At 37.8% G+C, this 20,294-nt stretch overlaps 1 protein-coding gene across 2 annotated transcripts in view; it reads right to left on the bottom strand.

Annotated features, from left to right (window-relative positions):
* Positions 1 to 20,294, bottom strand: part of LRRC69 (leucine rich repeat containing 69) — a gene marked incomplete at both ends in the record, with an annotated part of 99,786 nt that overhangs the window by 45,830 nt on the left and 33,662 nt on the right. Inside the window, 4 exons of one of the 2 annotated variants that reach the window (XM_080801911.1) lie at positions 3,883 to 3,954; positions 6,898 to 7,093; positions 13,514 to 13,586; positions 17,123 to 17,249. The exons of the other annotated variant lie outside the window; for it this stretch is intronic. Coding sequence (XP_080658037.1) covers positions 3,883 to 3,954; positions 6,898 to 7,093; positions 13,514 to 13,586; positions 17,123 to 17,249 — 468 coding nt within the window. The remainder of the gene's footprint in view (positions 1 to 3,882; positions 3,955 to 6,897; positions 7,094 to 13,513; positions 13,587 to 17,122; positions 17,250 to 20,294) is intronic. 2 annotated transcript variants of the gene reach the window in all.

Raw genomic sequence — 20,294 nt, forward strand, 5'->3', positions numbered from 1 at the left:
AAAGCAAACAGCAACTTTAGAAAATGAAGCATCAGCTATGGTTTACATCTTTTAAAGCCTATTTCCTCAATGCCTAGAAAAGTAAAGCACTTTCCCATGAGTTATCATATTGTAAGTTATCACATTATGTGTCCTTGTAACTATTTTACCTAGACCTGAGCCTCACTTCCAAATACAACCACCTGATGTAAATGGAAAACTTTATAAAGACAAAAGTTAGAGACTACTACACATTATATGATGATGGATTTGACCAAATTTTCTCCAAAATAAACCTTGGTGTTTAAAGTTACATGCTAATAATCTCTTTGATGTTTAGATTGGCTGATAGATCAATGTTCAGGAAGATGTGTCAATGGTATACATGCACCAAGTGCATCCACAGAGTGGCTGAAAAAGAGTAACATATAAAACTCAGCTTCCAACTTAATAGGCATTTCTTGTGTTCACATACCAAAATCCTAGTTTCTGTGTAAAGAATCTTCCAGAGTATGTAAGCACTGTATTGTTCAAGGAATGCCCCTTGAGTGTCATTTTAGTTGAGGATACAGGGAAACTCTCGGAACCCAAACTCCCTGTGAGATGAAAGAATGGTCTCATTTATTTGTGTAGCACAACAGAGACTGCCCCGACTGTCATTCATGACTCAAAGAATTTGTTCCTCAGTATTTCTTTTTTTCTCAGAGGCAAGTTCTAATATGTGAAGAGCCCTGGGCTTGCAGCCAAAAATCTTGAGCACAAGTCCAAACGCTATCACTGCTCTATACTTTCGGACGGAGGTGCTCCAGGTGCAGTCCCCAGACTTGCAGTGTCATTATCACCTGAGAACTTAACAGGAATGCAAATTCTCGGGCAACCCAACCTACTGAATCAGAAACTGTACAGATGTGGGCCAGCCCTCTGCCTTTTCACAAGTCATCCAGGGACTCTGATGCCCTCTCAAGTCTAAGGGCCACTGCTGTAGGTAAATTACTTCTCTGGAGCCTCAGTAATAAACAGGAATAATAATACCAGATTGGTCTTTTCCAATAGGCTATTCAAAATCTAATTGTTATGAATATTTAATAACATGCAAAATCGCTTTGCAATTTAATTACTAAATAATTGCAAAATAATGCTTTAGAAATATAACTTTTAGTGCCATTTCTCAATCTGAAAAGTACAGTCATGACCGTTCAGGCAGTTAAGACTAATGGAGGATTCTGATCACAAGTGTTACAGAAACATAAAGTTTTCTGTTAGGTCTGCAAATGTTTTGCAGATATTTTGTTTGTTATACACTTCATATCAAAGGCAAATGTCATGATGCCCCTGGTAATCATCATTAAAACTTTTTCTCACTTTAGTCAGGTCAACTTTTTCTTCCAATGATTGCAATTTGAAAAATAACTGGGCTCTTGAGGGAAAGAGGAGCTGGAGAAAGATCTCTGCTTAAAAGATTTTTTAAAGATTTAAAAATGATTGTTTCGAGGGAACTAAAAAACTCAGTAGTTTACTTAGCTTACAGTTTATCTGCAAGACAGACTTGAAAAGAATTATTCTACTATGTGGAATAAATCTAACAGTACCACAGAAATGGTAGCACCAGAAGACTGTTTGGGAAAACCTGGAAGGCATCACAGGACAGAGAGAGGTGAACTAAGACTTGCAGGATGGTAAGACATGATAGCCTTCACAAGTTCAATATTAATAACATGCAATCATTAAACATTCAAAACTATGTGTTTTTAGAAGATAGTTTGGCGATTTCTAAGGAGTGCATTTGTTGTGAGGAGCACTGGGTGTTGAACGGAGATGCTGAATCACTATATTGCACACCTGAGATTAATGTTATCCTATATGGTAATTAACAGGAATTTAAATAAAAATTTTTCAGAAGAAGTAAACATGCAATTACCATATGACTCAGCAATTCCACTTCTAGGTATATGCCCCAAAGAAATGAAAACAGAAACTTAAACAGCTACTTGTACAACTCATGTTCACAGCAGCATTATTCTATATAGCCAAAAGGTAGAAGGAGCCCAAGTGTCCACTGACAGAAGAGTGAATAAACAAGAGTGTGACAGATATGCACAATGGAATATGATTCAGCCTTTAGGAAGGAAGGAAATTCTAACCCAGCCTATAACATAGATGAACTGTGAAGACATTTTTTTAAGTGAAATACAGTCACAAATGGACAAAGAAGATGTGAAACACACACACACACACACACACACACACACACACACACACACAGGAATATTATGCAGCCATCAAAAATGAAATCTTGCCATTACAACGATGTGGATAGAACTATAAAGTATTATGCTAAGCAAAATAAGTCAATCAGAGAAAGACAATTGTCATATGATCTCACTGATATGAGGAATTTGAGAAACAAGAGAGAGGATCATAGGAAAAGGGAGGGAAAAATGAAATAAGAAACCAGAGAGGGAGACAAACCATAAGAGACTCTTAATCTCAGGAAACAAACTAAGGGTTGCTGGAGGGGAAGGGGATGGGCAGGATGGAGTGGCTGGGTGATGCATATTGGCGAGGGTATGTGCTATGATGAGTGCTGTGAATTGCGTAAGACATGAATCACAGACCTCTATGTTAATAAAATAAATAAAATGAAGTAAAATAAAATGTGTGGGGAAAAACAAACAAACAAACAAGCAATACAGTCACAAAAGGACAAGTTATTGCATGTTTCTATGAGGTATATTGTGCTGAAATGAGGTTCCCAAATGTCAAATTTGTAGAGACAGAAAGAATAGTGGCTGCAAGGGGCTGGGGGGGGGGAGGGGAATGGAGAGAGAGTGTTTAAGGGGAACAAAGTTTTAGTTGGAGAAGGTGAAATTCTGGAAACAGCTGATGATGGCTGTGCAACATTGTGAATATATACCTAGTGTCATAGAACTGCACACAAAAGTGGTTCAAATGATAAATTTTATGTTATACATATTTTAACAATTAAAACCACATTTTTTTCTAAAAAAGACTTTACACTCATTTTTCATATTTAAGTTGCTTTCAGTGTAAAAAATTTCTTTAAGGATAAAAAGGACTGCAATCTCAGTTTGGAGCTGATCAATCAGCTAAAGTATTTAATAGATCAAAAATTATTTATTGAGGGGCGCCTGGGTGGCTCAGTGGGTTAAACCTCTGCCTTCAGCTTAGGTCATGATCCCAGGGTCCTGGGATCGAGCCCCACATCAGGTTCTCTGCTCAGCAAGGAGCCTGCTTCTCCCTCTGTCTCTGCCTGCCTCTCTTCCTACTGGTGATCTCTTTCTCTCTGTCAAATAAAGAAAAAAATTATTTATTGAAAACCTTCTGGATTGATGAGCTTCTAATTATTGCCCTGCATGTGGAACTAAGCTTGCTCGGGTATAAAAATGCAATAAGAAAAAAGGCCATTTCTTTCCCAAAAGTCAAACATCACCAAGACCACTGTTCCTCAGTTTTTTGAAATACAGTAAAGTCAAAATTCACTTCCAAATGGGAAAAAGTATATTTCTCATTGTTCATGGCTCAAAAACAACTAACAAAATTGTCACCTTGGATTAATTACAAGGGATAAAAATGTATGCTCTGGAAAGTTATATTTTCAAAAAAGTCTGAGGTAACCAAAGCAGTATAAAATAAAAAACATTTAAAATATTTATGATAGCAATCAGAGTTCACTTAGTTCAAACAATTTCAGCAGGCAGAGAACACATAGGAAGGAATGGGAGAGAACAGGTTTTGAAATTCTAGAACAAAGCAAATCTTTGAGTCATCTGTATAACCCAAGGTTCCAATTACTACAAACTTTTACAACTGCTCATATTTTTCTAACTTCAGTAGCATAAACAAAGTTATATTTCACTTATAATAGATGTAGACTCTACTTACTCCTGATGGAAATGTCTGAATAAAATTTCCAGCTATGTCTAGGATTCTTAGGTTTATAAGATCACAAAGTTCCTGTGTCAGAAAACAAAAGAGAGATTTTTAAGAATCTAGTATGTAGAATCATAAATTTCTTCCAGCTTCAAACTTAATGGGATTGACCTTCTTTCCTAATTACCTGATCAATTCTTCAGCACCCCCTCCCGGAGGAGATCCATAGGTCCAGGGGTGCCAGACTCTGTATGGTCTCCATTTCTTCCGACTACTCCAGGGCAACATGGTGGCCAAGAGTTAGACTGTTTGTAGGTTCAAATCTGACCTCTGACGCTATGCAACTATGGACAAATTTCTTAATCTCTTCATACTTCAGTTTCCCCATTTGTAAAATGAAAATGGTAATGGAAGCCCTTACTTTAATATGGTTATTGAATGGATTAAATAAGTTACTAATCAGAAAGTGCTTACTGAAAGGCCTTATAGTGAGAACTTGGTAGATATTACTAAAATCAAAATATAAAGCAGTTTTAAAAAACAGAAAACTGGTGTAAAAGGTCTATCAACAATTCCAAAGGCATTTATTTTACCTTTCGCTTAGCACTGTGCTGACACAACCCTTTCCTTATAAAAAAATAAAATCTGTTACTGTCTCTATCTACATGCCCAATGTGACTGAATTGGGCATATACATTCACACCCGTGTGCAAACATACACGTAATTCATAATGTACCAGGGATGCCTGGGTGGCTCAGTCAGTTAAGCACCCAACTCTTGATTTCAGTTCAGGTCATGATCTCAGGGTCCTGGGATCAAGGCCCGCATGGAACCCAGCATCAGGTCCTGTGCTCAGCAAGAAGTCTGCCTGAGATTCTCCCTCCCTCTCCCTCTCCTTCTGCCCCTCCCCACCTCATGCTCATGCTCTCTCTTCTAAATAAATAAACAAAATCTTTTTAAAAATTAAAAATATAGAAATAAACTTTAAAATTTTAAAAAATATAATGTACCAGAAAATGATTCATAATTTGTTCATTATCAAAACAAATGATTATTTCCTATAATGTCTTACCATTTATAATGCGGACCAAAAAGAACAATGATAGGCTGAATCATATTAAATGTACAAGGACATATAATCATAGGCATTCTTTATATAATAATTCAGGACAGGACCTACTAGCATTTAAATTTTTTAAAGTCCAAACTCCTCAGGATTTTTAAAAAAATTGTAGTAAGAATATTGAGTTTAAGTACAGACTTTTAAGTCAGACGGACATGGATTTGAGTTCCTTCTCTGATCTTTGCAAACTGTGTTCAAGTCATATAACCTCTCTGTTCCTTATTTTAAATGGATAGGGGCGCTTGGGAGGCTCAGTTGGTTAACTGTCTGTGTCTGTCTCAGATCATGATTTCAGGGTCTGGGTCTGAGCCCCACATCAGGCTCCCTGCTCAGCAGGGAGTCTGCTTTTCTCCCTCTCCCTCTATCCCTCCCCCACACTTGTGTTCTCACTCGCTTTTCCTCTCTTGCAAATAAATAAAACATTTTTAAAAAATGAAATAAAATGGTTTAATAAGAAGAGCAATATCACAGAGTTGTTATGAACACAAAACAATATAATGCTTCATGACAATGATCGTGGTACTACTGTTACTGTTTTTCCCTCACATAAAGGTATTACACTTTTAATAGATTTAGTTTGTAATTTTGAGAACTGTTCTTACTCATCTGCAGAAATTGGGATTTTTTTAAGGAATTGAAGAATAAAATTTTTGAAATATACTTTTTCACAGATCACATTACAGTTTGCACAGAATTTTTATTTATTTATTTTTATTTTATTTTTTAAGATTTTCTTTATTTATTCATGAGAGACAGAAAGAGAGGAGGAGGCAGAGGAAGAAGCAGAATTCCCAATGAGCAGGGAGTCTGATGTGGGACTCAATCCCAGGACCCTAGGATCATGACCTGAGCTGAAGCCAGATGCTTAACCAACTGAGCCACTCAGGCACCCAGAATTTTTAAATGGAATATCCTCTTGAGAGAAAAATGAAACAGTAGGAATTGATCTACTTTTTGTATTCCTCAACTTACTGCATGACATGCATCCCCTCCTATCAAATTAACTTTAATTTGCATAGGGAAGGAAGGTAAACTCAGTGACAAGTTCCTAGCAAGAAACTGTACTCTCAAACTGGGAAATTTGAGGAGAGTTTAATAAAGCCATAATTTATAAAAGTTTGGCAAGGTTCCCACAAAGTTCCCAAAAGCTGGCAACAGCAAGGAGTTCTTTCCAGCTATGGGCCTAAAAAGCCAAGGGGAAGTAGTAATGGTCCACATGAGGATCACCTAATACTCATTACGGTCTACCAGAAAAGTGAGCAGACAACTTACAACATTCTATCAGGAAGGGTACCATGGGAATACCATCTGGTACTCATTCTCCTCCTGCCCTTTCTCCTCCTACTAGTGGCTCTCATTGGCCATATCCAAGAGGAAGCCAGAGGACAGAGGAGCTTACTGATGCCCATGCAGGTCAGTTTTCCAAGCACAAAACATGTTGGAAAAAGATGGAGAAGAGATATGTAGGAAAAATGGAAGATATATAGCACATATTCCACAACCAAAAGGTACTTAAAATTTATGCCATACATAAGGTTTCCAGATAAAATATAAGAGGTTCGCTTAAATTCACATTTCAGACAACAATTTTTTTTTTAGTATAAGTATGTCCTGTGCAATATTTGGAACATATATGTACTAAAAAATTATTCGTTCCTTATCTGAGATTCAAGTTTAAGTGAGCATCCTGTACCCTTATTTACTAAATCTGACAACCCCAGCTACGTAGAATATCCAAGTTATAACCCTCTTTCGTCATAGGGCTTTGGGAACAGACTATGCCTAATCGGAGGGAAAGAAAATGATGGCTTGTACTCAGATGTCCAAATCTATTCCATAATCACTCTCTACTGTGTCATAATGAGCTCTTCCCCAAGAAAATTTGGTTCCATGTTTTGCTTACCTCTGGCAAAACTTCAATGTTGTTTCTGACCAGAAGAAGCTTCTGGAGCTTCTTCAAGAACTTAATCTCTTCAGGTATGTAAATGAGCTGATTGTAGTTAAGTTGAAGTTCAGAAAGATTCTTAAGAAAACAAAGTTCTTTAGGAATGCTGGCTAGCTGGTTATGATTTATACTCAAATACATAAGGCTTTTTAATCTAAAAAATAAAGTATGTGAAAGAAATTCATGAGAATAAGAAAGCCCATTTACTTATCAGAAGCCATGTGTCAATTCATTTTTTTGTAGCTCATCTGAGCCTTACTTTAGTCATGGGTTCACAACTACTACAAATACTTCGAGCATAAAAAAATCTTTACTATAATTTAATTTTTAAAGATATTTTATAATCAGATTGCTTATGTTAAAAGAATATTATGTAATCAAAACCTTGATTTAAGAGAGAGAAAACTCTATTTTCACTTTTTGTATGTATACATTGGCTATATTGAAGAAGACGACAGAGGACAAAGGAAGACACAGATATGCACAAATATACACATACATGTATACGTGGACATAAGTGGATAGAGGTATAGATATAGATTAAATATCCTGCAACAAACAGATGTGAGAACTACTTAGTTGCGCAGAAGATACAAAGAAGATATAAATTCTCCCATTATGGATATCATGGTCTAGAAGGAGATATTAGAGCCATAAAATGAAGTTAGGAAACTCCATCAGACAGGGAGAAAGGGATTCAGGAAATTCGAGTTTCCAGTTGCAGGTATGCTAGGGAGGTATATCACAAGCATTTTGGGAGAATAAACATTTGAACTTGGCTTTGAATAACAGAACTTGTAAAATCAGGCCAACAGAGGGGGCAATAGAAGGTGAGAAAATATTAATATTTTGAATAAAGAAACAAAAGAAATTAGTAATGTTCAGCATCAACGAGGTACCTGTGCATTAAACTACATCATCACCACAACCCTAAGGTTAGAATTATTACCCTTAATTTAGAAATGAGGAAAACAAAACATCAGAGGCAGTAAACAACCTACCCAAATCACCCATCTAGTAGATAACAGTGCCAAGACTCAAGATGTGTCTGTTTACAAAGCAAAGAATGAAAATATATCATAATCTCAAGGTCCAATGTGCTGAGATCAAAGTAATACAGAATGAGGTGATATGTTTTAGACCATTAAAAAAGGGGGCCTGGCGGAAGGGAAGTGGTCAGGCCTGGTGAAGCGGACTCGGGAAGACTGCAAACCTGACAAGGAAAGCCATGTGAATAGATGAGATTGAGAGGAAGAACAATAAAAAGGGCAAAAGAAGAGGGAGAAGCAGCAAGTGGTAAAGATTCTTGAAGAATGTGAACATCTGACAAAAAACAGAAACAAAAACAAAACAAAAAGGCACCTAGAGAAGGCATGAGTAGAGAAACGGGAGATGAACCAGGTTGACAAAGAATCTTTAAAGGTACAGGAGGAGAATATTTCAAAATTAAAGAGATGGGCAACACTTTAAATGGTTTGGTTTTTTTTAAAGATTCTATTTACTTATTTGACAGAGATCACAAGTAGGCAGAGAGGCAGGCAGAGAGAGAGAGAGGAGGAAGCAGAGCTTCTCTGCTGAGCAGAGAGCCCGATGCGGGGCTCGATCCCAGGACCCTGGGATCATGACCTGAGCTGAAGGCAGAGGCTTTAACCCACTGAGCGACCCAGGCACCCCCTGACGCTTTAAATATTAAAGAGAGGTAATACAAACTAACAAAACTACTAGAACTACTAGAACCAGAAGCAGGATCATATACTATAAACTCACTATTTTTAAAAAATCTACTGTACTTCTATACTATAGCCACAAAAATTGGAAATGAAAGTTCTAAAAACTCCATTTACAGCAACATTTTTAAAAAGCCACCATAAAATAGTTAGAAAAACATTTACCAAAGGATATGAGAGACATCTATACTGAAAACTATCAATTATGACTAAGAGAATTTAAAAGATCTCTAAATAAAAGTAGGGATACATCTTGCCCACATATAAAAAGAAACAATATTGCTAAGATGCCCATTCTCCCCAAAGTGATCTACAGTTAAACTTAGCCCAAATAAAAATTGTTTTTAAAGACTGATTTATTTATTTTAGAGAGTGTGCACAGCAGGGAGAGGGAGAGGGAGCCTGAAGCAGAATCTGTTAAGCACAGAGCCTCACACGGGGCTCAACAACACGACCCTGAGATTACGACCTGAGCTGAAACCAAGAGTTGGATGCTCAACTGACTGCACCACTTAGGCTCTCTCCCAAATAAAAATCTTAAGTTTCTTTGTGTAAAAATTGACAAATCAATTTTAAAATTTACACAGATAGTCAAAGTACCTAGTGTGACCAAAACTATTATAAAAAACACAAAGTCAAAGGACTCATATTAACTGATTTCAAAGCTACAATACAGCTACAGTAATTAAAATACTATTTAGAGAAATTATAGAAAAATGGATCGATGCAATAGAAGGGAGAGTCAAAGAGACACAATGAATCGTATTTTGACTTTGGGGATGTCAAAACAATTCAATTAAAAAAAAAACAGTCTTTCAACAATTGGTGCTAGAATAACTGGATAAACATACGGGAGAAAATAACCTTTGACCATTACCAAATCACACACAGACATTAATTTGTGGTGACTCATAGACCTATACATAAAAACTAAAACTATAGTTTGTAGAGGAAAATATAGGATAATGTGGGGAAAAAATGAACTTTGACTACTACCCAACATTACGCACAAGCATTAATTGAGATGAATCATAGACCTAAATACAAAAACTAAAACTATAAACATTGTAGAAGAAAATATAAGATAATATCTTGATAACTGGGATAAGCAAATATTTCCTTATAAAGGCCACAGAAAGCACTTATCTTTAAATAAAAGTATTTATAAATTGGCCTTCACCAAAGTTAAAAACTAACTTTCATCTAAAGGTACTGTTAAGAAAATAAAAGGCAAGCCACATACTAGAAGAGCTATCTGCAATACACACACTTATCAAAGCACTTGTATCCAGAATGCATAAGGAACTCTTACAACTCAATGTTAAGAAAGAAAAAAACCGCAAATTTATCCCAATGGAAAAAATACTTGATACAAACACTTCACAGAAGAAGACATAAAAATGGGAAATGAGAACATGAAAAGGTGCTGAACTGTCATTAGACACTAGAGAAATGCAAATTAAAACTACCATGAGACATGACTTCATACCAACTATGATGGTAAACATTTTAAAAACTGCCAGAATGTAAAATGGCACAATCACTTTGCAAAACTACAGGCAGCTCTTAATAAATTGACATATATACACTTATACTCCTACTCCGTGACTCTACAACTCTACTCCTAGGAATTGAAATGAAAAATAAATTAAACATATGTCCACCAAAAGACTTCCACAAGAATAGTTATAATATCTTAATTCCTAATAGCCCCAGATGGGAAATAATCCAAATGTCCCAGAACAGGCGAAAATAACTTGTGGCATAATTTAGGCAATGAAATACTACTGGGTATAAACAAAAAACAACAAAGGCAACAATAAGGTGACTCTCAAAAAAAAAATTATGCTCAGCAAAAGACAGACACAAAAGAATATAGACTATGATTCAATTTATTTAGCTCTAGAACAAGTAAAACTAATTTGTAGAGGTAGAAATCACAATAGTTGCTTATAAGAGGTAAGAATTCAGGAAGTGTGCATGAGCATAATAGTTGCTTATGAGAGGTAAGAATTCAGGAAGTGTGCATGGTTTGAAGGAACCGTTCAATACCTTATTGGTGTGTGTACATTGGTCAAAATTTATTGAATGGAACACTCGTGATTTTTGTGGAATTTGTATTCAGCAGCAAGAAAATACCATTAGATTTGATTGCCCAAAGGACACTGATGGTCTTTAAAAATAATACTAAGTAGAATGAAGAGAAAAAAGAGAATTTTAAGGGAAAAAACAAAAGCAATAGATTGAGAGAAGTTTGACTATAAAGAAGAGAATGGGGAGCAAGAGAGAAAAGGCAAGAGGTAGATTTTGTCTTAAGGTCTACTCAAGGCCAGATAAAGAGGCTGGAAAGGCAAGATAAAGAGGGAGCCAAATTTCTTGGTAAAATACGGAGCAAAGTCATTTGCAGAGAAGATATACAGTCAAAACTGGATGATCCAGTGTTAAAAGAAAGCGAAAATGTGTGGAGCAGGTTCTGTGGAGAAATTTCTGTAGGACAAGGAATTTTCTTCACTAATCACTGTTATAATCACGACTTTAATTGATTCTACTCAGAATTACTACTATGGCAGTTGGTTTTTCATTTTGTTGGTATTCCACGGCATGGAGCTGAGCTCAGAGGCTACTGTAAATAGCCATCATTCATTGGCTGAGCAAAGAGCAGAGGAAAAAAATAGGATGTGTTATTGTTTCCATTTCCAGGAGCAGGGAGAACTTCCATTCCTCCAAGAAAAAACTGTAAGAGGCACATTTGCAGCTTCTCCCTGCCCCCTTCCTCTCCAGTAGACTGAAGAGTAACTGCACTGAGTGGTGAATTTGAAGAAAAAAACTGAGTCCACTGGCTTAGTCCATTCTTTTCTCCCTTTCTTTCAGAGAGATTCTGTCCCCAAGATGCCCACCTTCTTCTTTTACTTCTGTGGCTGTGCTGCCCTGCCCGAGACAGGGTTGTTTAGGGGCAAAACTCTGACCTGTCCAGGTTTGACTCCAAGTCCATTAACCAACACTTTGTAGTTTAGCCAACAAACAGATATCTCCCCCTCCCAGGTTCTAAACAAATAGAGAAATAAGACATGGGATTTTAAAAGAAGGGATTCACACATCAGCATAGAGCTGACATGAACAGTCTCCCCATCTCTCAGTCCTCCCCTGAAAAAACATACCCACCCAGTCACGGCCTTTCCTGCTAAGGAAACTGCTTACTTGATGACAGACTTAAAGGAGGACACTGAGCCATGTACACTAAATGCCTTTCCCAAATTTACCAGTAAGTCCATCTTTCCTCTCTAAAAAGGAATGAATGGGAGGAACAAAAAGAAGAATAAAAACAAGAACCTATAATAAGAAAAGCTAACATCCACTGAGCACTTACTATGTCCCAGGCTCAATCTTAAATATTTTTGACAAATTTGCATATTTAACTGTCAAAACAACCCTATGAATAGGCACTATTATTGTCCTCATGCTGCAGCTGAAGACACTAAGGTATGGGAAGGTGAAGAAACTTTCTCAAAGTCAGAAAATGGAATCCTGCTTGAGGAGGTGACCTATCAGCCTACATATAGGACACAGTCAGAATACAGACAATCCAGAATTATCTATAAAATAGTGTAGACTTAACTATTTTGCAATCCTACATTTTTCAGCAAAAGCTTTCATTTCATCTTCTAAAATGTCACTGTAGATTTATGCAGTTCTTTGACTATTATACTTAATACTCCAAACAGATCTAAGCTTAATAGATTATGAAATCATAGTGTTATAACTGTAAAGGTTTTAAAGTTCATCTACTCAAACTTTTTCCTTTAGAGATAAGAAAGCTAAGGTGCAGTTAAATTACTTGCCCAAACTCATAAGGCCAGTGGCACAAAGATATGGCCCAGTTTGCCAGATCTTCCCTTTTCTTCATTATATCATTGATACACAAATCCCATTGAGAAGCTGAATAAATGAAAGAGCAAGCAAACACCTACTGGCATCTTCATTGTTATAAATAGTCTTCTTCTTCAGAAATTAGATCACTTAAAATTTTTCCTAGTTATTCTGACTTAAAACATTACTTTCTCTGTGAAAATCTCCCTGGGAAGCAAAACATATTGGCTAGAAGTATAGACAAGTGAATTGGAATAGACTTTAGGTGCTGCACAAATCCCTTTGTTAAGGACTGTTCATAGTTTTGTATCCTTTAAAAATCTGGATGCTCTTATGTTGTAAAACATCTGTTTCCATTCAACAGGCAATAAAGAGAGTCTCCAAAGTCAAGTAAACCCAAGTAGGGTTTTCTCTCCATCTGTCAGAGGAAAAACCCAAGAGAGTGTTTTGCCTGCAGAAGGACGAGGCCCTCAGCTGGCTCCAGAAAGCCACTGTAACTGCAGCCCATCTGTGCAGATGTGCAGGATAAGGTGTGTAGCATTTTGTTGTTGTTGTTAATAAGAAAATGTGTGTGGGGTGGTTAATGAAAATGCCATATTGATTTTCAAGACTTTGCTTTTACATGACTTTTTCCATTAAGCTGAAAATGGTTTCCAGTACTTCACGAAATAAAATTTAATGTTCTCAATTCTGTATCAGAGCAAATTCCAAGAACCCCAGAGTTAGGAAACCAATAATGCAATCAACTTTAGAACTTTTAGATTTCAAATCCCCACTTTTACACTTAGACCGCCAAGTCATGCTATTTTTCATTTCCCTCAAGTGTTTAAAGAATCATTTGCTTAAAAGTAGTGGCTTGCCTCAGTCCTTCAGATGCCTCTTTGCCAGGTACAAACCCCACGGAGAGCTGAGGCCAGACAATGAGGTTGAGGTTCAGAGGACCAGGGTGGGGCTGGAAGTCTAGCTATAAACAAAATTACCTGCCGACTTCTGGAGGAATCCATGTGAGCTGATTGTTGTTCAGATTAAGCAGAATCAAATTTTGTAAACCATCTGTTGGGAAATAATTTTAGTCACGTTAGCTATCTCTTAGAGAATAACTTGTAGCCACTTTTCTATATACCGTTGTTTTCCTTCTGGTTTCTTGCCTTGGCCAAGTCTCGTGGGGTCGCTGTTGACAGATACTCTCTTAAACCAGCTTAAACAAAATAGAGGGAATTCGTCACCAAATTAAAAAGCTAAATCACAGCGCCCAAGAGCAGAGAGCACAGCCAGGCTCACCACAAACTGGAACCAGAAACTAAGCGGCACCTGAACTCAGGGGCATTTTGTTTTAGTTTTAACTCAAAAGGGCTGTTCCATAAATGTTGAGCGAATAAATGAAATCCAAAGGGTCCTCCTTACTGGCGGCATTCACCCAACCATCAGAAAAATCACGTAGGGAGAGCGGTCAAAGGCACGAGCCACCAGCACCTTGGCGGGCACGCGGCTGGGCAGCGTGAGCGGGCAGACCTCCTGCGCGCCAGCCGGGCACGTGCACGCACACTCACGCAGGTACGTGTACCACCGTCTCTCCGCACGTGCGCGTGCCTGTGCAACGGGCTCCGACGCCCCTGTGCTCCCGCCGCTGCCCCACTGCTGCACAGCACCTCGGGCAGGGGGCCCATGACAGCACTCTCTTTACGGCCGCTCAGGTGGAACTCCCTGGAGAGGAGGACGAAGGGGACCCACAGTGTGAACAAGTGTCCATGCAGCAGCTCTAGGGCCAGTGTGACCTTGAAGAAGGACGAGTAGACGCCCTAGCACCTGGCACGGGGACTTGGGGATCTTCTTCACCTGAGGTGCGAAGGAGCTGAGGCATTCTTTGGCGCATTTTGTGGGGAATAGATCCTCCTAGACCACCAGACTCTGCGCAGAGCTCAAGGCAGAGCAGACGGACGGACTGGGGGCCTGTGTGCTTGTCTTTCTTCCCCGCTCGTTGGACTGGCAGCAGTGTGCATCACACACGGGGTGGCCCAGAAAGCCTCCCCTGCACGGAATTCTGAGTTGGTGCTCTACTGCAGGCCGGCCGCCTTTTCATGGTGTGGCTCGCCATCTGCTCGTAGAGGTCCATCTCCCGAGGCATCACCACCAACCCCTTGAACTCAAAGTCGGTGACTCAAGGCAGTTCCAGGTACATCTCCATGGCAGGCTTTTCTCCCTGTTAGGCTTGGCCATGGCTGTGCGGGCCGTCCAACACACTGGGCCTTAGCTCATGGGGGTAGGGGGATCATATTAACATAAATACGTGTATGTATACATGTAATTGATATGTAATGCTACATGATTATAGGTTCATCTATACATATTGGCTGTGTATGTATATACATAGGCCTTCGATTGCTCTTCATAGTTACAGAAATGCTCATGCTGGGTCTCCTGGGCTTCTCATGTTTCTTGGACTGAACCACTAAAACAAGTTGTAATATGCAAGGACACCCACACCCCGCTCCAGGCTAATACTCTGTCTCTTGCATGAGTTTCTCAAAGTCTAATGGATACATTCTCAGGGCATCTCTGAAAAACACAGAGTTTTATTTCTCATTACAGCTTCTCTCAACTTCATATTTATATTCTGTCTCTCTTTCTCTCCCTACCCCTCTCTTTCCCCTACTCCCCAGGCTTTCTCTTTTGAGTAGATTTTCTCTAATTTTCCATACATTCATAGCCATCCTACAATTGCTGCATTTAAATGTTCACAGACAGGGTAGACAGTTCTCCAACTGAAATGCCTACAGGAACTGAGAAGGTAACTCAGAACATCCTAGTGGCCCTGGTGGGAGTGTACCATGCAGGAGTGCAGAATTGGTGAGCTCCTGTCTTATCTAACAGGGCAGCTGCCATTCAGCCAGCCCCTGGCCATTGTTATCATGTAGGAATGTGATTCCAGTGTTGCCTAGTCTTTCTTTCTTAAAACAAAGAAGAGCGGGAGATCCAGTTTGGTTGTTGTTGTTGTTGTTGTTAATGAACTCTTCTGATTTGCAAATTTTGGTACTCTAATTCAAATTTTTTAAAAGACTGTCAAAAGAGAACCAACTTATTTGTGAATCAGTTTCAGCTCAGAAACAGTTTCAGCTCACAGGACACCAGTTGCAACCACTATCTTAGTTCATATGAGCTCAGACCAGTTACACTGTTTTAGATTTCTACCATAATTCCCAAGAAAAAGACTAATATCGGCCTATCTTGGGACACATGTCTAGCCCTGGCCCAGTCTGGTCTGGTCAAAGTGACTGGGTCATGTAGTACAGGCTGGATAGCGCTCAACTCCCTGACACTAAACTACTTCTGCTCTTGGATAATAAGGACACAACATAAAATATATTCTTTGTCATTCACATGGGCTTTTCAAAGTTCAACAGCCCAAAACCAAGAAATACAGCAACTACAGACATCCAGGGGCAGTGTACACAGGTTACATATATCTTATAAACCTCCTATTTAAGGGCACAGAGGAAAAAAAAATTTCTTTATGGAAACCTAAATTAGCGTTAACTAGGTTGCATAATATTATTTATGTAAGTCAGGTTTTAAGTTTGTCCCCTCAGTATAGTTTATAAAATTGTGTTTGTTTCACACCCTTAATTTTTTTCTTATGTAATCTGTTTTCTTTCTAGGTGAAGTGTAATTGAACCCTGAATCTATGGGTTTGCATATATAACATGCATAAGCATCGGTAAGTGTTTACTACAGTTCTTGTTTTGAAAAACTATTTCCCCAAGATACATGATTCAGGATTTTAAAGTAAAGAGATCATACCAAGTCTATTTGTGCTATTTACCAAATATTCCCTTAATTTAGCATCCCATGCAGTGATAGCCTCAATAAATGCTGCTTGATGATGACAGTGATTATATCTAGCACCCATGTCTCAAAAGTTCACAAAACATACCTTTAGTTTTATTAATAAGGACAAAGACATAGAATGATGAAGTGCTGTACACGGGTCAATGAAGCTATAAAAATCATCTAGATCTCTTTGTCTTGTGTTTTATCCTTAAGCCCCTCTCCCTATATTAAATAAGAAGAGTATCCTATTCAATGGAGAAGTTATAAGTAGAAAGGAAACACCAAAGAAAAAAAATGTCAATTATTGGATCTCATATTTTTTTTCAAATTCTCCTTTGATTTTAAAATTAGCATCTTGATCAAATATTGTAGCTTAACATTGAGACAATAAAAAGTGTAAAGAACAAGAAGAGTTTTTCTTAATTTGATTTTCAACCAGTTTCCTTACAGGCACAGAGAAAGGGCCTCTAGAGTCAAGGGTCAAAATGTACACTGACTCTGAAAAGGGAAGGTTTTCTTTTTTAGATTTTAGATTTAGAAAAATCTAATACTAACTTATTTTCTTAGGTCCACATTAGAGAAATAGATAATACAATAGTTGAAAAAAATGTCCCCCAAATTCCTTAATTTCAAGAATAGTGTGTAAATATCTGCAACAAAAAAAGATTAAAAGGTAAAATATCTTTTTTTACTTTTTTACTTGTCCAATATAAGAAGTTTAAGTTTGATTCCATAATGTTGCTCTTCTTTGACTAACTTACCACATGCTCCAGATGCAAATTTACAAATCTTATTTCCGAATAAATGAAGCCTCTTCAGAGATGTAAGGTATTTCACCTCTTCTGGAATTTCTTCCAAAAGGTTGTTTCCCAGATTTAGTACTGTCAACTGTAAACATATAGAAATTTAATGAACTCATGCATTTTTCACCTTCAAATGAGATGGAGAAAAAATTAAGAACTTTTGTTAATAACTTTATACCTAGAGGATCTAAAAAGAGAACAAGTGAATCCTAAAACCAGCAGCTGAAGAAAAGTAATAAAGATTAGAGTAGAAATCAATGATACAGAAACAACAACAACAACAAAAACAGTAGAACAGATCACAAAACCAGAGCTGGTTCTTTGAAAAAAATTAATAAAATTGATAAACCCCTAGCCAGTACTTACCAAAAAGAAAAGAGAAAGGACCCAAATAAATTAAATCATGAATGAGAGAGGGAAGATCACAACCAACACCACAGAAAAATTATATGCCAACAAATTGGGCAATCTGGCAGAAATGGAAAAGTCCTAGAAACATATAAACCACCAAAACTGAAAGTGGAAGAAATAGAAAATTTGAACAAACTGATAACCAGCAGCAAAATTGAATCAGTAATCGAAAATCTGACAAAAGTCCAGGGCAGGATGGCTTCCCAGGACAATTCTCCCAAACATTTGAAGAAGAGTTACTACCTATTCTTCTGAAACTGCTCCAAAAATAGAAATGAAAAGAAAACTTCCAAATTCATTCTATGAGACCAACATTACCTTGATCTTAAAACCAAAGACTCCACTAAAAAAGAGAACTACAGGCCAATATACATGATGAACATGGATGCAAAAATCCTCAACAAAATAACTAGCAATTGAATCCAACACTAAATTAAAAGAATCAGTCATTCACCATGATCAAGTGGGATTTACTCCTGGGTTTCAAGGGTGGTTCAATATTTGCAAATCAATCAGTGTGATACATCACATTAATAAAAGAATGGATAAGAACCATATGATCTTAATATATACAGAAAAAGCATTTGACAAAGTACAGGATCCACTCTTTTTTTTAATTAAAGTTTTTTTTTAAAGATTTTATTTATTTATTTGACAGAGATCACAAGTAGGCAGAGAGGCAGGCAGAGAGAGGGGGAAGCAGGCTCCCTGCCGAGCACAGAGCCTGATGCAGGGCTCGATCCCAGGACCCTGAGATCATGACCCGAGCCGAAGGCAGAGGCTTAACCCACCGAGCCACCCAGGAGCCCCCAGGATCCACTCTTGACATAAACCTTCCACAAAGTAGGGATAGAGAGTACCTACATCAACATCATAAGGGCTATATGTAAAAGAACTATAGCTAATATCATCCTCAACAGGGAAAAACCGAGAGCTTTTCCCCTAAGATCGGGAACATGATAGTGATGTCCATTCTTACTATTATTATTTAACATAGTACTAACCTCAGAAATCAAATAACAAAGAGAAATAAAAGGCATCCAAATCAGCAAAGAAGAAGTCACTATTTGCACAAGACATGACACTCTGTATAGAAAACCAGAAAGGCTCCACCAAAAAACTGCTAGAACTGATACATGAACTCAGTAAAGTCACAGGTTACAAATTGACATACAGAAATCTGCTGCATTTCTCTACACCAATAATGAAGCGACAGAAAAAGAAATCAAGGAATCAGTCCCATTTACAATAGTATCAAAAACCCTAAGATACCTAGGAATAAGCTAAACCAAAGAGGTTAAAGATCTATACTCCAAAACCTATAAAACACTTTTGAAAGAAATTGAAAATGAGACAAAGAAATGGGAAAGCATTCCATGCTCATGCACTGGAAGAACAAATATTGTAAAAATGTCTATACTATCCAAAGCAATCTACACATTTAATGCAATCCCCATCAAAATATGACCAGCATTTTTCACAGAGCTAGAACAAATAATCCAAAAATTTGTGTGGAACCACAAAAGACCCTGAATAGCCAAAGCGATCTTGAAAAAGAAAAGTAAGGCTGGAGGCATAGCAATTCCAGACTTCAAGGTATATTACAAGACTGTGATGACCAAGATAGTATGGTACTGGCACAAAAACATGTTTGTGAATGGAACAGAACAGAAAATGGAGAAATGAACCCATAACTCTATGACCTACTAATCTTTGACAAAGCAGGAAAGAATATCCAGTGAGGGGGAAAAAACAGTCTCTTCAACAAATGGTGTTGGGAAAACTGGACAGCCACATGAAAAAGAACGTGGACTTTCTTACAACATACACAAGAGAACACAAAAGAACCCTACTTTTACAGCATACACAAGAACAAATCCAGAATGGGTAAAAGACCTAAATGTGAGACAGGAAACCATCAAAATCTTAGAGGAGAACACATAGAGGTAACCTCTTTGACATTGGTCATAGCAACTGCTTACTAGATACATATCCTGAGGCAAGGGTAACAAAAGCATAAATAAACTATTAGGGGTGCCTAGGTGGTGCAGTCGGTTGAGCATCCAATTTTTGGTTTCAGCTAAGGTCATGATCTCAGGGTTGTGCGATTGAGCCCCATGTCAGGCTCCACACAGTTCAGAGTCTACTTGAGATTCTCTCTTCCTCTCCCTTAGCTCCTCCTCATGCACTATCTCATACTCCCTCACTCTCTCTCTCTCAAATAAATACATAAATCTTAAAAAAAAAAAATTATAAGCTATTGGTAAGGCGCCTGGGTGGCTCAGTTGGTTAAGTAACTGCCTTCGGCTCAGGTAATGATCCTGGAGTCCCAGGATCACAGCAGGGAGTCTGCTTCTTCTGTTTCTCCCCCTTCACATGTTCTCTCTCTCTCTCTCTCTCTCATTCTCTCTCTTAAATAAATAAATAAAATCTTTTAAAAAAACAAATACATAAATAAACTATTGGGTTTTCATCAAGATAAAAAGTTTCTGCACAGTGAAGGAAACAATCAACAAAAATAAAAGGCAGCCTATGGAATGGGAGAAGATAAGTGCAAATGACATAGCTCCTAAAGGGTTAGTATCCAAAATATATAAAGAACTTCTGAAATTCAACCTCCCATCAAAAAGCCAGTTAAAAAATGAGCAGGATATATGAATAGACATTTTTCCAAAGAAGACATACAAATGGCTAACAGACACGTGAAAAGATGCTCAAC

The sequence above is a fragment of the Martes martes genome (genome assembly GCF_963455335.1).
Source record: "Martes martes genome assembly, chromosome: 4".
In the NCBI taxonomy this organism is placed as follows: Eukaryota; Metazoa; Chordata; class Mammalia; order Carnivora; family Mustelidae; genus Martes; species Martes martes.